Here is an 18,750-nt window from a genome sequence, read left to right as displayed (position 1 = left end):
TCCATGAATCACAACCGTGATTCAAAATTTTAACTATCACTCTCTAAGCAGAACCTGAAAGATTCTACTCGTGTAAGCTCTAGAACAGACCGGTGCTCTAGCACCACGAGGTAAAGGATAAAAGCAATAACTATCACAATACAACATACAGCACATTCCATTGTCACCACATTTTGTGCAAAAGGGTCGAGAATTTACAGAACACCCATACACTCATACAATAAGGTTTTTTCTACTCTTAACAAATCTCTAGCACTCTTCAATGGACATCACATTCAGCGGCCATCCCAGCACCTCTGAATTGTAGATCGTCCTGTTTAGAAATACACACCTATATAGGCACCAGTCATGAAATAACCAACCACGAAGTAAAGATTAGAGCCTTAGCTTTCTGCTGCACCCTTATATCATGTTCAAGGGTCACACTCCCTGCTTTTGTTAGCAGTAATTTTGGTCTTTTAATATGCCAAAACTACATAGATTAAGAGGACTGCACTTTACCGGTCCAACAATTAGCTAGCAGCAATGGCATCAGCCCGCGGACTTGCATCCCGGAGCTGATGCAGCTTCCCGCCAGCCTTTTTCTCGTACATGCTACCCTCTTCCTCAACATCTCTTGCTAATCCACCGGAGTTGTTGACTCTTGACAGCAGGTTTTCTGTATTAATAGTTTCAACCCTGTTATCATTGATATTCATGATAATCTCTTCCATTTGTCCTACTCGTGCCTTTTTCAGTTTCTCCTGATATGTTGCAACAGAAATTAGATCAGCACAAGACATGGAAATTTCAACAGTATGTGAAGGTAAAGCTAGTCCAATATAGCATCTTGATTACCATTAGTAACGCATTTTCAACCCTCAATCTATCAGAATTTTCTGTCAATCGATTTATTTCAGACTTGAGAGACACATTATCAGCATTTAAGGCGTCAACTTTTTGTGCAAGTTCATCAGTCTCAGCCTGGAAAGAAGAATCTAAAGCATTAGCATCATTTATAAAACTAATGACCATTTCTACGAGGTTCACAACTTGCATACCTGCTTCCTCAACCTGGATCTTCTAGCAGATTCCCGATTAGATTGTTTCCTCCTCTCCCGTTTGAGCTCTCTGTCATTCTGTGAAACATAATTCATGACTACGCTTCATGAAGCCCAATGCCAAAAAATACCTAAGAAATAAAGTCGCAACTACAACATGGTACATATGTTTGACCATACCTGTAACCAGGTCTCCTGAGGCAAAACTGCACCAGCTTGTTGAACACTAGTAGCACCATTTAAGTTCACGTTGGACGAATTCTTGAGTTCCAAAACAGTGGTCACGCCAGGAGAAACTGTTGGTCCAACCAATTTTGCTGGGACACCAACAACAGCAACAGTTGTACCCAATGCCTTACCAGAAGCTGCATTATCCTTAACAGAAGCCAGACTGGAATGCATTTGTGGTTTCTGATCTCCAGCTACTGAGCAACACACTTTTAGTCAACAGCAAATTCTAGGAAGATCTATTTAATTTTCCCAACAAGCAGTGTTTGTTGGAAGCATATAAAATCAGTCAAAGACAACTATAAAGTCTGATGAGATATAGCTGTTACAAACAAAAAATATTGTAGCCAACAGATACTAAAAGAGTGATTGCAAGCTTGCAGCTCAGATATACCGTTCAGCAAATTGAAACAGTTGCTGAAAATAGAGGCATACCAGTACTGGGTGTTCCCTCACGAGTTCTTTTTTGTCTAGGTTGACTTGCCTGCACATAAAATTTGAAGATATTGCAATTTAGGTTCACTATAACTAACCATCATTATATATATGTTAAGAATTCATTAATACGGATATTGTACTGGCCAAAATTAGATATTACTACACTCACCCCAGATGTATTCCCATCACTACTAGAGCCTTCAGTTGCAGAACTGTAGAAGTGGTCATGGTATTCACAAAATTAGCTAACAATAAACTTATTAGACAAAATTTCACTGTAGTGGATGATTATGGGAATATACACGAGCAAAAGGCGAATTTTAGTCAAAAAAAAAAAGGCTTCCAGAGTGATTGACTAGGATTTTGGGAGGAATAGCCCATCTAAAAGAAATCAAGCAAAAGAAGAAAGAAAGATAAAAAAGTGGTTTACAAACCTCTTGGGGATGGACTGATTAGCTCCACCTTCAGCATTCTCAGCAATACCATTGCCTATTGACATTTCAAGTGCATCAAATCCCTTTGATTTTTTCACCAACCCACGATCATTATTACCGGATGACTTTGTAGGTGCTTCCACACTTGAAGAATTTGCAGCCTGCGTTATTTGACAAAGTAAGCTTAACTTATATGAAAAATGGAACATCCAACTAGAATAATTTGAACGCTGAAACTTACAGCAGATGATAGTGGAACCCCTTGACCATTTGAACCCTATAACAGCCATAATCAGTATGTCAGTTTTATGTCGAGTTCTGTAACAATCTGAATCCTACACAGGGGAGCTGTGGAGGCCGGAGGGGTAGGAAGACACAGTAGAAAATAAGGAAGGATATGAAGAATTGATTCAGACTACAATTGAGCATAAAGAAAATAAGAAAGTTCATTAATTCTGCTTGCTTAAGCATGAGGTAACGATCAAAGACGGCCACCAAGCACACATGATATTACATTAACATTTCCACCCCTAAAACAAGCGAGATGCAAATATAGTCTAGGCTCCAGTCTCAATGTAGATCAGCTTAAATTTGTGTCAACTCAAATTCATGACACAGGCAGTCCAAAATATCTAATTAATAATCCCCATGGCAAAGGAATCGTGTGCTCATTGAAATCATCGGATCTTCACTTAAAAGTTATAAGAATTTGAACTTACAAAAGGAACTGCTGAATGTGCATAAACACTTCCGTGAGGATATATTGCTGCATAAGGTGCCCCATAGGGCGACATCATTGTCTGAAAGAATCAATAGGTACAGTTAACTAAAATCACTCCACAATGCACGAAAAAATTGCATATAATTTGGATGCCTTTAACTGCATTGAGTTTGAGGCAATACCTGTGGCGGTCCCCACATATATGGGTGGGGAGCATGGCCAGAATCTGCTCGTGAGTTGTAAAATGGGAGCATAGGAACTCTAGGACCATAGTATGCCTAACATTAACTTGCATCAGATTATATGAAAAGAAACAATGTATATCCACAAAAGTTTGAGAAAAACTGGAAATCATAGGTAACCTGCATGGCTGCCCAATCAGGATAGACGTGAACATTCGTCTGATTGGTATGGTTTTTTGGCTCCTGCCAATGCAAAAAATAGGAAACATGCACACAAACTACTATAGTAAATCACCAAGAATGACATGACATACATATCTACAAATTTATCTTTGGCCTCAGTACTTCTCAAAGTATCAAGACATTATATGTTTGAGCTTACCGCGGTCAGAGGTGAAGATGATTTTTCAGTTTTCACAGATTTCACATCATCATCGTCACCCATGGGTAAAGACACTAATCACACTATTGTTTTGACCTTCCTTGATTACAGAATCACTCCCTTGTTCATTAACATTGGCTGTAGACTCCAGTCTGCATCAAGAGTAGTCTCTCAGGCAGTAATTGATAACATGAAATGTTGCAAGGCTGATAAATAACAGAAAATTGGAGAGGAAATTATCCGTCCAGCCAGGAATATTAAACATCACAGTGTCATTACCAATACCTATTAGTGTGGTAGATGTTCGAAACAAAGAGTGAATGACTGATGTTAATCAGGTGATAGAAACCAGGCTATAAAAAGAGTTGAGCACCTGCTGCTTCGACAAAGTATAGTACTTTGAAGTAATCAGTATCAGGAAACAGTTTTACTTTAAACTCTCATGTAAAAAACGTATTGGGGACACTTTACAGTAGCGAAAAGAAAAGATTCTCTTTCGAAAGTTTAAAACTTTACTGAGATTTAAAACAAACAAATACTGGGAACAATGGAAATGATAAGTTCCTACAATCCTACCCAAAACCCAGATTTTTTTTTTATGTTGGTAAGAGTTATCTCATAACTATTGAAGTCCTCCACAGTTGAACTTATAGACTCAGTTTATAGGAATGATCATCCAGTTTAACCTATAGTCTACAACTACATCAATAGTTTTCTTTCTTTCTCTTGCTAATCTTCCAAATTGGATCATATATGTTCACAGATCTCTTTCACCACCAACCAAAACCTTCAAAATCAAACAGATCTAGTTTAATTAAAAGTCTCAAATTAAGAACTAAAAGGGTATGAACGTATTTCCGCAACCACACGTGAACTTGTCATCTAACAATGGATGGGATCACCAACTCATAATTCTACAGATCTAAATCACACAAGTACCCCTAACCCAAAACCTCAACCAACATCTTTCAAACAAATTCACTAAATAGCTGTGAACTCTTTTCTAACTAGATTCGTTTACCTCTAATCTTACACTAATTCTTATCTTTAGAAACAAAAACAAAAAAACTTTTCTATTTCTGGCAATTCGATCTTTCATCTTACATTTAACCATAAACAAATTAAAATCACCAAGATCAAGTTCGGCTACAAACTCTAATCATGTTTGGTTGCCAAGATTAAACAAACTTGCGAGCTATGAAGCTGCTTCAACAAGCTGAATTTAATTCTTTCATCCCTACATTTTTATCAGCAGCCAAACAGACACTAAACTATAATTCAAAAGAAACAATAATAATGATAATAATATTTATGAGTTATGTCCATATATAACGTACCTGGAACTCGAAAGTTATAATTCTCCAGCTCGGCCACGACCAAAATTCAAAACCTAACCCAACTAAGTATCCGAAATCCGAAAACAAAGTAGCTTCAGAAACACGTCTTCAACGGCGGCGAAATGGAGCTTCAGACTTCGGCATTTTCCACCGGAGAGAAAACAGAGAGGTGAGAAATGATGGAGGGAGAACAAGGAAGGAGAAAGAAGAGCGCCAAGGCGAAAGGAGCCACGTCACCAAACACGTGTCGTATAATGGGGAGGTTGTACGCGGGATACCGTATAATTACTACGCTGGCCCGTTCGAAAATCACGCTGGCCAATTTTATTTATTCTATTCTCACCTTGGCCGTACACGTGGTGGACACTCACTCGATCTACGCGTCAACTAGGTTCGGCTTCCAACCCTGGCTGACGTAGCCGTTTTCTTTGGGATTTTTTTCAACTTTTTTTTAGCATAAATGTCGATTTACACTCTAAATTTGACTTAAATTGTCAATTTGCACCCCGAACTTCCATTTGAGTCAATTTACCTCCTAAACTTAGTAAAAATTGCCGATTTATACCCCGAACTTGTATTTGAGTCAATTTACCTCCTAAACTTGGTAAAAATTGCCGATTTGCACCTCATCCGTTAAATTTAACTGTTTCTATCTAATTTTGCGTCACATGTCATGCATTTAAGGGGTAGTATTGTCATTATATATTTATATTTTTCTTAAAAACAAATAAAAATATTCTTTAAAATGAGGATTATTTTGTTAATCAAATTATTTATTTACATCTTTTTTTCTACCTACTTAACCCTACTTTGAATTATATATTCAATATACCCACCCATTCAAATATAGTGTGTTGTGTATAAATATATTTTTATATGTACACATTCTTGGAGGATGAACAAAACGAGAATAATAACGACGCAATAAAACAGAACGTAACCGTTTATTGATTGATAATGAGGCCAATATATATGCATTACATAACCACGATCTCGTAAGATTCGGAGTCGTAATCTATTACAGAGATGAAAATCTATCTCTAACAGAAAACATAATAAGGCTAAGACACACAAAATGGTAGAATAGTAATTCTCTCGGAACATACATTTATTTTTAATTTTCAATGTATTTATTTATTTATATTTTTTCTAATATCTTTTAACATACCATATCATATAAAATAATAAATATATAAATCAATAACATGTTTCGAAAAAACAAACATTGTAGCAAGTGTTTCTCTTAAGTAATTTTATTAATTTATTTCATTATTCAATATGAATAAATATATAATAACAATATTACCCCTTAAATGCAAGACATGTGACGCAAAATTGGATAGAAACAGTTAAATTTAACGGATGGGGTGCAAATCGGCAATTTTTATCAAGTTTATGAGGTAAATTGACTCAAATACGAGTTTAGGGTGTAAATCGGCAATTTTTACCAAGTTTAGGAGATAAATTGACTCAAATATAAATTCAAGGTGCAAATTGACAATTTCAACTAAATTTAGGGTATAAATTAGCATTTATGCCCTTTTTTCTTAGGATTAATTAAGTGGGATAAGACCCCTTGGAATCCACGACGGGCCACTAATTGACGGCCCAAATGGAGGGATTGTGCCTCGCATGAAAGTGTTTTAGATATTTATGATATAGGATAATTATTATTCAGATCATAAAAGATGTTGAAAGTCTAACTAAGATTGTTAGTCTTTTCTAAAGGCCATGACGTCAAAGTGAGAATTATGTGCCATGCGTATAGACCATTTGATCCAATCGGCTAGTTGAAAGTAACCTCAAAAGTGAATTCGTTTTGCAATATGGAAAGTAATAACTAAGGAATGTAGAGTTGTAGACCACCTTACAATAGGTGTTCGATATAACGTGGTCTCAAATATAGTCCAAAATCATCTAGCGGGATTAAGTTTAAATTTTCACTAACAATAATGTATGATATTGTTGGTTTGTACACTAAATGAAAAAACATAAAATAAGTTAATCAAGCGTGTTTTAAATCGTACATTTCTTATAGTATTTTGAAGTCATCATTTTTTTCAATTTTACTGTTGAAATTTGGATTATTGTTGACGAAACTTTCACATATCCATTCAGATCTTATTTATTACCATGCAAACTATTTAGGGTTTCTCCATTTTGATTGTAATCAGATGACACATTTCGTAACCAAGCATGCATCCATGTAGTTGAAAGGTCAGTGTTCTTGCTTAATAATTCATACACAGATTACATTTGTTTATATAGACTAATTCTAACACTATTTCTACCACTAACTACCACTAATTACTCCGTGATTCACAGAGGAAATCATGGGCCGTGATTCTCGGCCGAATTCACGCCGACACTCCCCCTCAAGTTGGTGCATACATATCAACCATGCCCAACTTGCTAAGTGAATCATAAAAGGCCTTTTTAGACACTCCTTTTGTGAGCATATCAGCAAGTTGCTTTTCTGTAGAAACAAAAAGAAAACTGATGATTTTTGCGTCTAGCTTCTCCTTTATAAAGTGACGATCAACCTCCACATGTTTTGTACGATCATGTTGCACAGGATTATGAGAGATATCAATGGCTGCCTTGTTGTCACAGTACAGCTGCATAGCACATTCAGGCTTAATACCCAAATCTTGTAACAAACTTCTAAGCCATAACAATTCGCAAACTCTCTGAGCCATACCTCTGTATTCTGCTTCAGCACTAGATCGTGCTACTACATTTTGTTTTTTACTCTTCCATGTAACAAGATTACCCCCACCAAAGGTAAAATATCCTGATGTGGATCTTCGATCTGTAATATTTCCAGCCCAGTCTGCATCTGTGAAGCCACAAATTTCAAGGATATTATTGTGCTTCGAGAACATTACTCATCTCCCCGGAGCTGATTTTAAATACCTCAAAATCCTTACAAAAGTATCCATGTGGTCCTCACTGGGATTATGCATGAATTGGCTTACTACACTCACCGGATAAGCAACATATGGTCTGGTATGTAATAGATAAATTAAGCGTCCAACTAGCCTCTGATAACGAGTTTTTTCAGTAGGGACTTGATCTGGGTACTCTGCTAACCGATGGTTCTGCTCAATAGGAGTATCAATGGGAGTGCAGTCCAACATACCTGTCTCTGTTAGAAGATCAAGAATGTACTTCCTCTGACAGAGATAGATACCTTCATTTCCCCGGGCTACTTCAATGTCTAAGAAGTACTTGAGTGTACCTAGATCCTTCATCTCAAACTCTTTGGCAAACTGTTTCTGTAATCTATCCACCTTAACAGTATCATTTCCAGTAACTACCATATCATCAACATATATAATTAAGGTTGTTACCTTCTCTTGTTGATGTTTGAGAAATAACATGTGGTCTGAATTACTCTTTCTGTAGCCAATTTTTCTCATGAATTGTGAGAATCTTCCAAACCAAGCACGAGGTGATTGTTTAAGAACATACAAAGACTTTCTCAATCTGCAGACATAGGTAGTTGGAGAAGCGGCCACATATCCAGGCGGAAGATCCATGTATACCTCATCTGTTAGTTCTCCATGAAGGAATGCATTTTTAACATCAAACTGCCTAAGTGGCCAGTTCAAGTTAGCAGCGACAGAGAGCAATACCCGGATAGTGTTTATTTTTGCAACAGGTGCAAACGTCTCATCATAGTTTATGCCATATGTTTGGGTGAACCCCTTTGCTACTAGTCGTGCCTTATACCGGCTTACTGACCCATATGGATTATGCTTCACTGTAAACACCCAACGACATCCTACAGTCTTCTTCCCAAGTGGTGGAGGTACAAGCTCCCAAGTATTGTTTTTTTGCAATGCTTCAATCTCTTCCTCCATTGCTTTCCTCCATTTTGGATCTCCCAATGCATCCTGCACTTTGTTAGGTACTGATACAATAGATATTTGATTCACAAATGACTCATATGACTTAGATAATTTTTTGGTAGATATAAAATTTGCCACATGATACTTGACTTTAGTCTGAAGGGTAGGTTCATATTGTTTTGTTGGTTGCCCCCGAGTAGACCTATTTGGTAAAACATATTGTCTCCTATGACTAACCTCAGATGAGTGATCTTCTGCACCAGGAGAGCATTGGTCAGGGGTATAAACAGTTGTACGGGAGACATGAGGGGCAGTTGTGTTATCATCTTCTGGTGCCTGAATCTCTCGAGTGACGACCTCTGGTGGTGCCTGTGTAGCTTTCACATTGGTAATCTCAACCGAACCTGTTACCATATCGACTGGCTTACTTGTCTCCCACTCACCATGATACAGCTCTTCAAAGTATGAATTCTCCCCCTGAAGAGCAGTATCAGAAGAGGTAAAATAACTCATATCCTCAAAAAAGGTAACATCCATAGGGACATAGTACTTCCGGGTAGGGGGATGATATCACCGGTGCCCTTTCTGATGTCCGCTGTACCCAACAAACACACATTTAACTGCCCGGGCATCCAACTTAGAACGCTGATGTTGTGGAAGATGAACAAAAACAACACAACCGAAAACACGGGCAGGAAGGTTATGAAAAGAGGGTAATGAGACATGAGATGCAAGCACCTCATAGGGAACTTTCCCCTGAAGGAAATGAGATGGAAGACAATTAATGAGGTGGGCGGAAGTAATGACAGCATCACCCCAAAGGTATTTAGGCATGTAGGCACTAAAAAGAATACATCGAGCCATATCAAGTAAATGAAGATTTTTTCTTTCAGAATCCCCATTTTACTAAGGAGTGTAAGGACACGTTGTTTGATGAACAATTCGGTGTGTGTTAAAGAACTCCTGAAAGACATGATTCACATATTCCCCCCCCCATTATCAGAACGAAGAACTCAAATGGTGGCATTATATTGTGTTTGGACAAAAGTATGGAAAGCACGAAAAGCGGAAAAAACCTCATCTTTATTTTTAAGAAGAACAATCCATGAAAGACGTGTGCAATCATCAATAAATGACACAAAATATTGCATGCCTGACACAGTAGACTCTTTAGAGGGTCCCCAAACATCAGAATGAATTAATTCAAAAGGAAATTTTTTTTAGGAGAAGTACTAGGGGAATAAGTAGATCGATGACTCTTGCCTAAAACACATCTCTCACAACATAAAGAAGACTCATCCACACTAATAAACAAAGTAGGCATGGATTTTTTCATAACACTAAAAGATGGATGCCCTAAGCGACGATGCCATACCCAAACTTCACTTAGCTTGTCAGAAGTGGAGAGTAAAGCGGTCCGAGACTGTCCCCCTGGTTTTTCCCCTGCGTATGTCAGATCCAGATGAAACAACCGGCCCTTCAAATACCCCCGACCAATTACCCGTCCGATGAGAAGATCCTGAAAGAGCACATGATAGAGCGTTTTGTTAAAACGTCTATAATAAACCCTGTAAAACATCATCGTTAGTATAGCATAAGCAGGGATCGTTCTTTCCGGGGAATTGAAGGGAACTCTAAACTTTTAGTGTTAACAAATAATGGGGGGTTTGAGATTGATTATTAACTACTAAAATAAAACTTAAATTACTATTTACATGATCGACTTCTCTTTAACAAACTTAAACCAAATTTACCATTACACCACATAATTACAAGTTCGAACCTATCATGCATTCTAATTCGACCAATTACATACTTTTTAGACACCAATACAATTAGAGCCTTAGGGGATCATCTAATCATGCAAGATTTCAATTAACATTTAGATTGACTTAGGGCCTAATCTAAATTTGCATGCAATCGAATTCAATAACACTTAGAGTAGAAATCAAACAAGATTACATTTAAGCACCAAATCTTTGTTGGAGACATGTTTCATGTGTGGCGTCACCCACCATGGTTTCACATGCAAATTTCCAGAATTTTTACCACTTTTAATCAACACAAACCGAACCTACTTAGGGCATGATTCAATTTGTGTCAATATGGTTGATGAATCTAGCACTTAAACACAATCTTAGGGACTACATCCAAGCACTAAATTCATATGCACATATCTGAAAATTATCTAAAAGTATGAGAAAGATGATTAGAACACAATAATAGAAATACAAACTCATTAATTATAGGAAACCATCAATTTGGCAAAGAACCAAAAATCCAATAAAACAATCTGAAAATTTCGATTCTTAATACAAAACAATAATCCCACACAAACATCATACTACAATCTTCATAGACAAAGTATTGTACAAAAATCAAAAACGAACAAACCCGTGGAGAAGAGTTGCGAGAATCACACGTTGTAGGAACCTTGGAGGTGTGTCTTCAATGGTGATTTCGGTGGAGATGGAATTTGTATATGGGGGAGAATGGTTTGCTGTTTTGGTGAAGGATGTTTGAGGTAGTATTTTGGTAGAGGTTTGGCTCTTGAATGCAAATGAGAAGTGATCTTATTTGAGAGGTGAAGCCATGTATATATAGAGGAAAGATGGAGGGTTTGAAATTGCTTCTTTCTTCCTCTAAACATGCCATGCTTTAATCCCTAAAATATGGAAAGTTTTATTCCCTAAAACATGCCATGCTTTAATCCCTAAAACATGTCATGTTTTATTCCCTAAAACATGCCATGTTTTATGCCTTTAATGATCATCTTCTATTTAATTGTTGCATGACTTGGCTCCATCTTTTTTTCTTTAATTATCTCTTCAATCCAATCTGAAAATAAGAAAATAAAATCATAAGTAAGAGATAATTAGTTTCAAAACCTAACAAGGATTCCTAGTCAAACTAGGACTCTAAACCAATTATGCGTTTTAACTCATGTAAGCACAAAAATGCATCCAATACCGCTCAAGACTCTTACTACGACTCAATGACTCAATAGTACAACAATAAGGGCTAAGCAAAGTACAAATTGAGGTAAACACATGTTAAAAACGTCGCACAAAATGCTCTTAAAAACACATGTTAAAAACACACGATAGTCGGTGCCTGAAGAATACTCTCCTGCTGAGAACCCTTTTCGCGTCCGGAACCCATTAAAAAAGAAACAATGTAAAAAAAAAAGAGAGATTAGACAGCAAAGAACCACAAGCAATTGAGAAGAATCTGTTGCTGGTGCACTTGCATTGCGGTGCGTGAGCACTGACAGTAAAAAAAAAGGCTGCTGATTATTGCTGGACTGGGTCGGGCCGTACTGTGACTGGGCTGGGCCGGGCCGGGTGAAAGAGACGGGGTCGGATCGAGCGGCTGATTTAGGTCTGATTTGTGCGACGAATTGAGGATCTTCTCACCATTGAGGAACGGTGAGCTGAGGAGGGGGACGATTTGAGGAGCGGCGAGCTGAGGAGCGGGCGAGCGACGTCGGGGCGGGGAGAGACAGCAACAGCACCAGCAGCAGAGCGAGCAGGAGTGGCGAGGACGACGTCGGGTCGAACTGCGTCGGAGAGCAGCAGAGGAGGTCGGGCTTGGCTCAGGCGACGTCGGAGAGCAGCAGAGGAGGTCGGCAACGTCGGGGAGCGCTGGAAGGCAGCGGTGAGGGAGCGTCAGAGTGAAGGAGGCAGCGGTGAAACCGGCCGGAAAAAAAAGACGGGAAAAAATACCCAGATAAAGAAGAGCACGGAGGTTCTGATACCAAGTTGAAAGGTTAGTGTTCTTGCTTAATAATTCATATACATATTACACTTGTTTATATAGACTAATTCTAACATTATTTCTACCACTAACTACCACTAATTATTCCATAATTCACGGAAGGAATCACTGGCCGTTATTCCCGGCCGAATTCACGCCGACACATGTTTCTTATTTGGATTTTGTAGTAACCCATCATGGGATTATGGCTAATGAATGTACTTTATTAAGGTTTTTCGATTATACTGATAAGAATTTACAGAAAATAGGGCTGGTCATTTGAGTCGTTATCTGTTCAGGTCAGAATGTTAACCGTGATCAGAAATGGGAAATGATTCAAATGATAGAAGACCTGATTTGCCACATACTTCTCGTCTCTTTTCCGATGCGAAGGGCACTCATTGTCTACGTGACGAGGTCAGTTCTTGACTCTAATCCTATCCAATCACCAATCGACGTGTTCAGCACATTATGCCGCACACCCAAAAGCTCAGCACTCCCACGTGTACCCTCCACGCCTCACTCCTCCCCACCTTAATAAAAATTAGAGCTTGGCATATATCGGTTCTGTTCGGTTTTTAGTCTAAAACGAAATTGAATCACTTTAATCGGTTTTCTATAAATTCAAACCATTTATCGAATTAAATTAATCTGAACTGAAACAATCGGTTTAACTGAAATTCGGTTCGGTTTCGGTTTACACCTCATACGTAATTTTTTTAAAATTTTCAAGAGGTGAGACTCAAATTCATACCCAAAAATGATGTCACAAATCAGTACATCACACGCACGTCTCATTAATAACTATGTAAAGATTATATTTTTCTCATTTTGATAGATTTTCAATAAAACATTAAAATGTCAATGTTGAGATTCAAACTCCTGACCTATAATATAACAACCATGCGCTCTACCAACTACACTAAACAACCTTCTATGTTATGTTTTGTTATTTTTTTATACTAATACCCATTATTTATTATTTTTTAAATCATTAAATTAAATTCAGTCAGTTCGGTTTTAAATCGGTTAGTTTGATCACGTAAATCATTTTCAAACCGGTTTCAGTTCGGTTTTTTTCATTTTTAAACTACATCTCTTCAGTTCAGTTATTCGAACCATATTTTCGGTTCGATTCGGTCGGTTTTACTTGTTTAATTCGGTTTATGTCCGTCCCTAATAAAAACACACCATATCTTACTAGAATCTCAGCTGGGTCCCACCTTGACGTAAAAGACAGACAGATCGGCGGCTCTAATTGGTCCGATCAGACGACCAGGAAACTTAAGGAAGAGAAGAGAAGCGGCCCCTACAGATGACGTCTACCATGTGGATTTGTCTGGGACCCTCAACTTGCATGGTTGCGTAGCCAGCTCAGAGTCATGTGTTCGACGGTGAAAAGTTATTACCACTGTGAAATGTAGTGGGAAATTGTGGTGAAAATTTGAAAGGGTGACGTGGTAGTGGATTGACTTGATTCTACATTTCATTAGTCATTGTTTCTTATACTCTTGCGGCCCTAATCTTACCCCTACTTAATTATTAGTTGATAAGATGTACACAGCAGCAACCAACACGGATAGCTATCTTCGTTTCTACGTAAATACTATCTCATCATGTTTCGATGTAATTAGTGATGAGAGTTTACATGGCATGGCAAGGTTTAAAACTTAGATTTACATCAAACATTACGAGCACGAGTGTATGCCATACTCTAATTAAAGCACAAGAGTTGATGCATGTCGTACCGTAATTCATATCTATGACAATTATTGGCGTCGATGTAATGGGTGACCGACATATATGATGCTGAATTTTCATGCGTCTGAGCTACTGCAATCATGTGGTTCTCCTTCCATGTATATAAAGCTTGTGTTTTCCACAGTATCGAGTATCAGATCCCACTGAGGAATTATTCGTTAAAATGGGAGGGTGTTCAACTAAAGCTCTTAATCTCCAGAAGCTCTTTCTCGTATGGATGATGATGGTGGCAACTTTGAGCTGTTCAAGTGATTCTAAATGTGATTTCCAGGCAATCTTCAACTTCGGTGACTCAAACTCAGATACCGGCGGGTTTTGGGCAGCATTTCCAGCACAGTCCGGACCGTTCGGCATGACCTATTTCAAGAAACCGACAGGTCGAGCTTCCGACGGGAGGCTCATTGTTGATTTCTTAGGTAATTATACGTACTCATGTATTTTTCTTGGTGTAGACTGTAGACGATATTTTTCAACGTTGAGTACTGTACTTGAGTTCATGCTATTTCACTGTTATCAATTATCAAGTAAATCTGAATCGTAATCGTCTAAGTCTAGGATATGGGAGGTCCTACTACTAAGTAAGGTTTTTTTTATTAGGCTACTTTATACCCAATGACAAACACTACAAGTTGAAAAAAATAAAAATAAAAATTGGACTGGTACTTATCTAGCTAGCTTTTTTTTTTTGGAAATGTTATCTAGCTAGCTTTTTTTTTTGGAAATGTTATCTAGCTAGCTTAGCTTAGCTTCTCTTCCTTGGTTTTCCCTTTAATCATATGTACATAGGAAGAAACTGCTAGCCAGGTATGTCCATCCGATAATTATCGTGTTCATGTCCAATGCATATCTCGATCGATAAATCTGTGCGATGTTCAATGTGTATCTACGACTGCCAGATCTATTATGCAACGTAGAAGCTAAACCCTAAACCTTATTACGACCTTACCAAAACAAGTATGGGTAGAAACGAGGTATGATTTTTTTTTTGAATGGTTGGAAATTAGAAAAGAAAGCAAATACCAACTTAAAATGAATGCTATAAAAAAAAACTGCAGCTCAAGCTCTAGGATTACCATTCCTAAGTCCATACCTACAATCGATTGGATCGGATTACAGACATGGAGTAAACTTTGCGACATTGGCATCAACCGTGCTTTTACCAAACACTTCCTTGTTTGTTACCGGAATCAGTCCATTCTCTCTGGCTATCCAGCTCAACCAAATGAAGGCGTTCAAGTCCCAAGTTGAAGAGTTTCATCAATCCAACTCAGGAAAACAAGGTGAGGTACATTATATATTAGAGCTTATTGTCCGATTATTGCTACTGTTCTTTTTATTTTCTTCTTAACAAGCATTGATGACTTGCATTTTGTTGCTTAGAACCTAAAACACTTCCTCCCCCGGATATTTTTGGGAGATCACTCTACACGTTCTATATTGGCCAAAACGATTTCACTTCGAATTTAGGAACCATTGGTGTTGGTGGAGTAAGGAAATATCTTCCTCAAGTTGTCTCTCAAATTGCTGGTACCATCAAGGTGAGCGATTGTGCGGTACTATATAACATATATTCATACTTGCTACTAGCATATATAACGCAGTTATACATTTACTTATGTTGCTTGGTTTCCAAAATTTCTAGGAGCTATATGCGTTAGGAGGGCGTACATTTCTTGTACTTAATCTAGCACCAGTGGGTTGTTATCCCTCATTTCTAGAAGGGCTTCCCCGTTCCGAACTGGATACTTTCGGTTGCTCGATTTCTTACAACAATGCAGTACAAGACTACAACAACATGCTAAGGGAGACGCTTGCGCAAACTAGAGCTTCTCTGCCAAATGCTTCTCTAATATATGTGGATTCCTCTTCTGCTTTGCTAGAGCTCTTTAGACACCCGAAAATTCATGGTACGTCAACCCTCAACCACGCATTCATCTATCTCATAGTCGATCGGACTAAATTAACTGCAAAATGGCATGTCATATGTATGTTCCAATACCAAGTCTTGTTTATCAGGGCTCAAATATGGGACCAGATCATGTTGTGGCCATGGCGGAGGTGCCTACAATTATGACCGTCAGGTTTACTGTGGAAACACAAAGGTGATAAATGGAAGCACTGTGACTGCAATGGCTTGTGATGATCCACAAAACTATGTAAGCTGGGATGGAATTCATGCCACTGAAGCTGCAAACAAGCTTATTACCTGGGCAATTCTCAATGGCTCTTATTTATATCCTTCCTTTCCACTTAAGCAACTTTGTGACCTCCACCCTATAGGTTGAGCATCGTACGTATTGTTCTTATTAAGTTAGTTCTGTTTCTTTATTGGCTCTCTATCTCTCTATTCATTATTAGTTAATTACTATGGGGGTCGATCTTTCAATTGCCGGCCTTGTATTTCAATGTTGTCATGGACTTCAATATAGTTATGATTTCAGGATCAGAAGAAAACAAAACGAATAACTCAATGCAGGCATGCCACAAGAGAAAGAATGCATGTATGTTTCGACACAAAATCAAAGAAATTTATTAAGGAATAAAAGAGATAACACTGATGGGAACTTAAGTCAAAAAAATTTCAGAAGCAACAAAATGGAAAAAAAATATAACCGAAACTTAATATTAAGTAGTAAACACTTTGTTCATCACACAACGGCGTAAACGTTAGAGCTATTTGTGCTCAACTGCTCACAAGCACAAATCTTTCTTTCTGTTGATAATGGGAACATCCTCACATATATTTAGCAGATCGATACAGGCTTCGCACCATAAGCCTCTTTGCATTTGTTAGTGCAGTCAGGCTGCCAACACTTGATCCCAACTCTAACACTCTGCAGTAGTACGTGTTTGGTCCCGAACCACTCAACTGCAACACAAAGGCAATTACTAAGCAAAAACATCTCAATGATCTTGCTTCCATTGGACCGATATTCCCTCCCCTGCCAAAGGATCCATTTTCCCTCACTTTTTGTTGCATTTTATAGTGGCTATTTTATGTTATTTCTTGCATTCTTTACAAATTTCCCTAACTACGTACATGTTAATTTTTTTCACATAGAAAGGGAAAATTAAAGTAGTAATTAATGAGATTAATTTATAAACTGAAAACTCGACTAAGATTACATATCGATCATAATCATGCTGATGCGCCGTTTGGTGCATGTTTGGTCAACTGTCAATTTCCCCAGTCACACTACCAACGTCATTAGGCATTTTTCGAAGACCAGCGTCCGACCAATTCACTATATGTTGAGTTCGCTAGCAGAATTGAGCTAACTCAATAAGATTAATTTAATATTAAACTCGATTATGTCCAAAGGGGCTTCTTTTCAACAAACAGCAGGGGATCGGAAGAACAAACCAGCAGCCGGTTCAACACTAAAAGTCTCACTTTCCATTCCGACACCTTGAATATCTTTCTATCTACTCGCCAGCCACAGAAAATGAAGAATTGAAGATGACACCGCGGTCACCGCCGATGTTTTCATCAGCTGTAATGGCCAAGGCCGCTTTAAATTGACCACGAAGTTGCGGTGTAACTGTGTAAGAATTACCACTTTCCTCGGTTTTATTTCCAATATTATAACTAGAAGCACTCTTTTGTTGTCAATAACTTCACTGATTTTATGAAGTTCCTGTATCACCCATGACATGTTAAAAATTCATATTAATAAAGAAAACCAACATGGGCTAATATTATAAATTAACAAGAAAATAATATCAAATATAAACACAGAAGGGCATAATCGTGCACCAGAGAGCAAAAAAAAAAAAACGCACGGACTAACAATTGCACACGAGGAGAAAAAACTGCCGAATCCCACTATCACAACACAAAAGTCACAAATGGAGCCACATGAGCCGGTTGCTCTGTAGGCATTGTAAATTGCATCTTAACCCCATGATGAGGATCGTAAATCACCAAGGCATATTGAAACCATTGCTTTACTTGCATTGTATTAAGTAACTAATCTACCACGTTGATGGATGAAAGCTTCGTATGTTGGCAGGGTCGGACTTGAGATTTGAGGGGCCTGAGGCGGGATATGAAAATGATGCTCTCTATTTTTTGGAAATTGACCTCGACCTGGAGACATGGAGCTACTTAATTTGAAGAGACGACTTCGAGAATTAGAGGATAGAGTGAGAGTGAGTGCGGTTGAGGGAGAGAGAGCAAAAGAGACCCAAGACTCTTAAAATTACAAGACTTTGAGAGTTGACAAGCCCAGACTTAGTGTATTTGGTATTTCATTTCTCTATTTGAGTTTCTGGTGCGCTCTTTGAGCTTTGGTGCCTGAGGCGACGGCATGTTCGGCCAGGCGCGGATCTAGGTGGAGGTTCGGGTGGGCTCAAGTCCCCCCAAGATTTTTTGAATGTATTTACTAGCATGTGTATCATCTATCTATTGGAGAGCTAGTAGGCTTGGTCGAGTATATTCATTAACTTCAAGCCCACCCGAGTACAATCTGTAGCCTACCCTTTTTTATCTTTTCTTTTAGGTTCTTAATATTTCAATGCTTCCTACCCTTACTTCTCTAAAGTTGGACAACGGCTTCCCTCCTGTCTGATTTTTTGAATCCACTTAGTCTTAGTTCTTAGGCTAGCTATAATTCA

The 18,750-nt window shown here is 38.2% G+C and overlaps 2 protein-coding genes across 3 annotated transcripts; one reads left to right on the top strand and one right to left on the bottom strand.

Annotated features, from left to right (window-relative positions):
* LOC126803949 (common plant regulatory factor 1-like) lies at nucleotides 1-4,947 on the bottom strand. Its single transcript, XM_050531687.1, has 13 exons — nucleotides 4,763-4,947; nucleotides 3,426-3,577; nucleotides 3,224-3,286; nucleotides 3,044-3,139; nucleotides 2,860-2,940; nucleotides 2,382-2,417; nucleotides 2,141-2,301; nucleotides 1,876-1,918; nucleotides 1,704-1,752; nucleotides 1,221-1,462; nucleotides 1,041-1,118; nucleotides 838-963; nucleotides 1-743 (listed from the first exon to the last, which is right to left on the bottom strand). The coding sequence occupies exons 2-13, from the start codon at nucleotides 3,486-3,488 to the stop codon at nucleotides 513-515; spliced, it is 1,269 nt and encodes a 422-aa protein (XP_050387644.1). The 5' UTR covers nucleotides 3,489-3,577; nucleotides 4,763-4,947; the 3' UTR covers nucleotides 1-512.
* Nucleotides 4,948-14,237: 9,290 nt separating this feature from the next.
* LOC126803953 (GDSL esterase/lipase At4g01130) lies at nucleotides 14,238-16,461 on the top strand. 2 transcript variants are annotated; one of them, XM_050531694.1, is made up of 5 exons: nucleotides 14,238-14,549; nucleotides 15,189-15,413; nucleotides 15,514-15,671; nucleotides 15,776-16,040; nucleotides 16,169-16,461. In XM_050531694.1, exons 1-5 carry the CDS (start codon nucleotides 14,297-14,299, stop codon nucleotides 16,237-16,239), a joined length of 972 nt encoding a protein of 323 aa, XP_050387651.1. In that variant the 5' UTR covers nucleotides 14,238-14,296; the 3' UTR covers nucleotides 16,240-16,461. The 2 variants fall into 2 exon arrangements, with proteins under 2 accessions (XP_050387651.1, XP_050387650.1); XM_050531693.1 differs by having other exon boundaries at nucleotides 14,252-14,549; nucleotides 16,150-16,461.
* The last annotated feature ends 2,289 nt before the right edge of the window (nucleotides 16,462-18,750 follow it).

The sequence above is a fragment of the Argentina anserina genome, chromosome 7 (assembly GCF_933775445.1).
Source record: "Argentina anserina chromosome 7, drPotAnse1.1, whole genome shotgun sequence".
NCBI lineage: Eukaryota > Viridiplantae > Streptophyta > Magnoliopsida > Rosales > Rosaceae > Argentina > Argentina anserina.
The sequence above is the reverse complement of the archived record's forward strand: the minus strand, read 5'-3'. Positions and strand labels throughout refer to the sequence as shown.

What these genes read in the sequence shown, in the direction of transcription:
- LOC126803953 (XM_050531693.1), top strand. Translation starts at nt 14,297, where the DNA reads ATGGGAGGGTGTTCAACTAAAGCTCTTAATCTCCAGAAGCTCTTTCTC. An exon ending in GCTCATTGTTGATTTCTTAG is followed by an intron (nt 14,550 to 15,188) that starts GTAATTATACGT and finishes AAAAAACTGCAG; the next exon opens with CTCAAGCTCTAGGATTACCA. An exon ending in ATCCAACTCAGGAAAACAAG is followed by an intron (nt 15,414 to 15,513) that starts GTGAGGTACATT and finishes TTTGTTGCTTAG; the next exon opens with AACCTAAAACACTTCCTCCC.
- LOC126803949 (XM_050531687.1), bottom strand. Translation starts at nt 3,488, where the DNA reads ATGGGTGACGATGATGATGTGAAATCTGTGAAAACTGAAAAATCATCT. An exon ending in AATCAGTCCATCCCCAAGAG is followed by an intron (nt 1,919 to 2,140) that starts GTTTGTAAACCA and finishes CCACTTCTACAG; the next exon opens with TTCTGCAACTGAAGGCTCTA. An exon ending in TGAGGGAACACCCAGTACTG is followed by an intron (nt 1,463 to 1,703) that starts GTATGCCTCTAT and finishes GTTGCTCAGTAG; the next exon opens with CTGGAGATCAGAAACCACAA.